This window comes from Notothenia coriiceps, unplaced genomic scaffold (assembly GCF_000735185.1).
Source record: "Notothenia coriiceps isolate Sejong01 unplaced genomic scaffold, NC01 NC01_scaffold00032806, whole genome shotgun sequence".
Lineage (NCBI taxonomy): Eukaryota > Metazoa > Chordata > Actinopteri > Perciformes > Nototheniidae > Notothenia > Notothenia coriiceps.
In genome coordinates, this window is record NW_011365507.1 from 185,328 (window position 1) to 187,643 (window position 2,316).

The 2,316-nt window shown below is 37.2% G+C and overlaps 1 protein-coding gene across 3 annotated transcripts in view; it reads right to left on the bottom strand.

Annotated features, from left to right (window-relative positions):
* Window positions 1-1,314: 1,314 nt before the first annotated feature.
* Window positions 1,315-2,316, bottom strand: part of tbcb (tubulin folding cofactor B) — a 3,368-nt gene continuing 2,366 nt past the window's right edge. For all 3 annotated transcript variants that reach the window (XM_010789328.1, XM_010789327.1, XM_010789329.1), the window contains exons 4-5: window positions 1,943-2,036; window positions 1,315-1,535 (exon numbers count right to left, since the gene is read on the bottom strand). In XM_010789328.1, coding sequence (XP_010787630.1) covers window positions 1,330-1,535; window positions 1,943-2,036 — 300 coding nt within the window. In that variant the 3' untranslated portion in view covers window positions 1,315-1,329. The remainder of the gene's footprint in view (window positions 1,536-1,942; window positions 2,037-2,316) is intronic.

Sequence of the window (2,316 nt, forward strand, 5' to 3'; positions counted from 1 at the left end):
TTGTGTGCCGATGTTTTCCTGTGGTAAAGTTTTAGTTTTGTACTTTTATTTTGATAGTTATAAGATCCGGACTTTTATTTTGAAGGGACTTTTGCCGGAAGTGAATAGAGAATGTAGGATTATAAACACGTGTAATGACGGATGAATGACGGAGAAATTAACTTCAGATAATTAGTTACGTTAGGTTTTTAGCACCTGGCTGATAGGGGCACAAGGTTTGTTATTACTTTAAATAATATGTGTATTCATATTATGTGGTGTTATTTCGTAGTTTTGCAGAGTTTTGAGTTCACGCTTTTGTATTAGCAAAACTGCTATATAAGGAATGGAGATGTTTTATCTGTGAGATGGTGGCTAATTATTGTGTTTTCTTTCTTTTCTTAGCTCTTATGTTGGTACTTGACAATTAATGTATACATGCAAGTGTGTACAATAAAAGGATACCATCAGTTTGAGAGTTAGACCATTATTCAGCTGGGGACGCTACAGTAAGAGCTTCACCTCATATATTTGTATTATATTTATAATAACACTTTTTCCTTATCAGAATGAAATCCCATGTACATTATGTAAGCTTTTAAACATTTAAAAGCTTACATAATGTACATGGGATTTCATTCTGATAAGGAAAAAGTGTTATTATAAATATAATACAAATATATGAGGTGAAGCTCTTACTGTAGCGNGGACAGAGGGTGTCGTTTTCTCATACTGATATTCTGCACAAACTGTGCTGTTGTTTTTGCTGTAAAGTGTCTTTACTGTAGGGTATTTTTATTATATGTACAGCACTTTGGCTCGACCAAAAATCGTTTAAAAATGTGCTATATAAATAAAACTTGATTTGATTTGTTGTCTAAATGGAGATCGGCTAAGCTAACGCAATATAGGCTATATGCTCCGACCGTCCACACTCACAACGGCCTATACAGACATTAATAAACCAGCGACTGTATTCGCCATGACACAGACAGTCAGTGGTTTGTACTTGTTTAACTTTTGTCTAGTTTCTGAACAGATATGAGGAGCTTGAGTGCAAACAACTAACGGCTGAGGTTGTTTTTTCTGGGGTGCTCACGGGTGCTCATTGAAGATGATGTCACGGCTCCGCCTACACTGCGTTACTATAGTTACTATAGTTACTGCCCCAGCTCCTAAACTGTAATGGAAGCGCAGCATTAAAGTGAGCCGGGCCTAATAAGGCCTAACCAAACCGAGCGAGGCTGAGCGAGGCCTGCGGTGGAAATGCGCCATTAGTCTACTATGACACACCACAAAGATGTACAACTCAGCCAACCAATGTCCTAAAGGGAGTCAACAAGCTATACTTTATCCACACTTACCAACATACATGACGGTGCCAAGCTTTGTCGGTTGCCCTGAGACCTGCACTTGGCATCTGCTGCCAACAGAAATAGCATCAGCAGCAGCTTTCTGCTCCTCCTCCCGAGCAGCAAGGTCAGCTTTCTTCTTGGCCATTTCTTCCTCGTTATAGACACCAACCCGATGTTTCTTCATGAATGACCTTGCTGAATCTGAAGGAAGAAATTCGATTGTAAGAACAGACTACTTCAAATTATGGATTTACCATATTTCAGTGGTGAGCATACTAACACCACTATCTCTAAATAATAAAAGCTGTGATGGAGGTATTGTTGCTTCTTTTTTTTTTTTATCTATGGCTGCAGCTATAAATGGGTTTCATTCTTAAGTGCTTTATCAATAGTTGGCTGGAACCACTAAATGAATAGACAATGGTTAATTTCAGAAGATTGACATATTTAACAACAAATCAATTCTGCCAAGATAAGCTTTGCTAAGCGTTGCTGTTGCGTAAGCCACAATTGAGCACAAAATTGGGGGAAATATATTGTATTTGAAAAAAATAGTTAATTCTATGATAATGACAAAGTAAAGAGATGCTTAAATATGTAGACTGTACCTGTTCTCTTTTCATAAGACTCCTCTGGGATTTCAAACTTCTCCACCTTGGAAACATCACTGAACTCGCTCATCTGACCACTTCTATCGGTAACCTGTGATTCAAGATTAAAAACAGACACTAATTAAAGAAAAAAGACCACAGGTATTTTTGCATGTGTGAGCCATTAACTGTAAAACACTTAAGCTTATAACAAGCAACTTAACAATGACATCATTTTTATTTTCCTATTGACAGAATTAATGTATTGTGAAATATAAATGTAGATTTGAGCGGTCACTGTTTTAGAAACTCGCACTTGTTGGTAAACTTAAAGGTAGGGTATGTAAGTTTGAGAAACCGGCTCGAGATTGCTAGAATTTGAAAATACACAC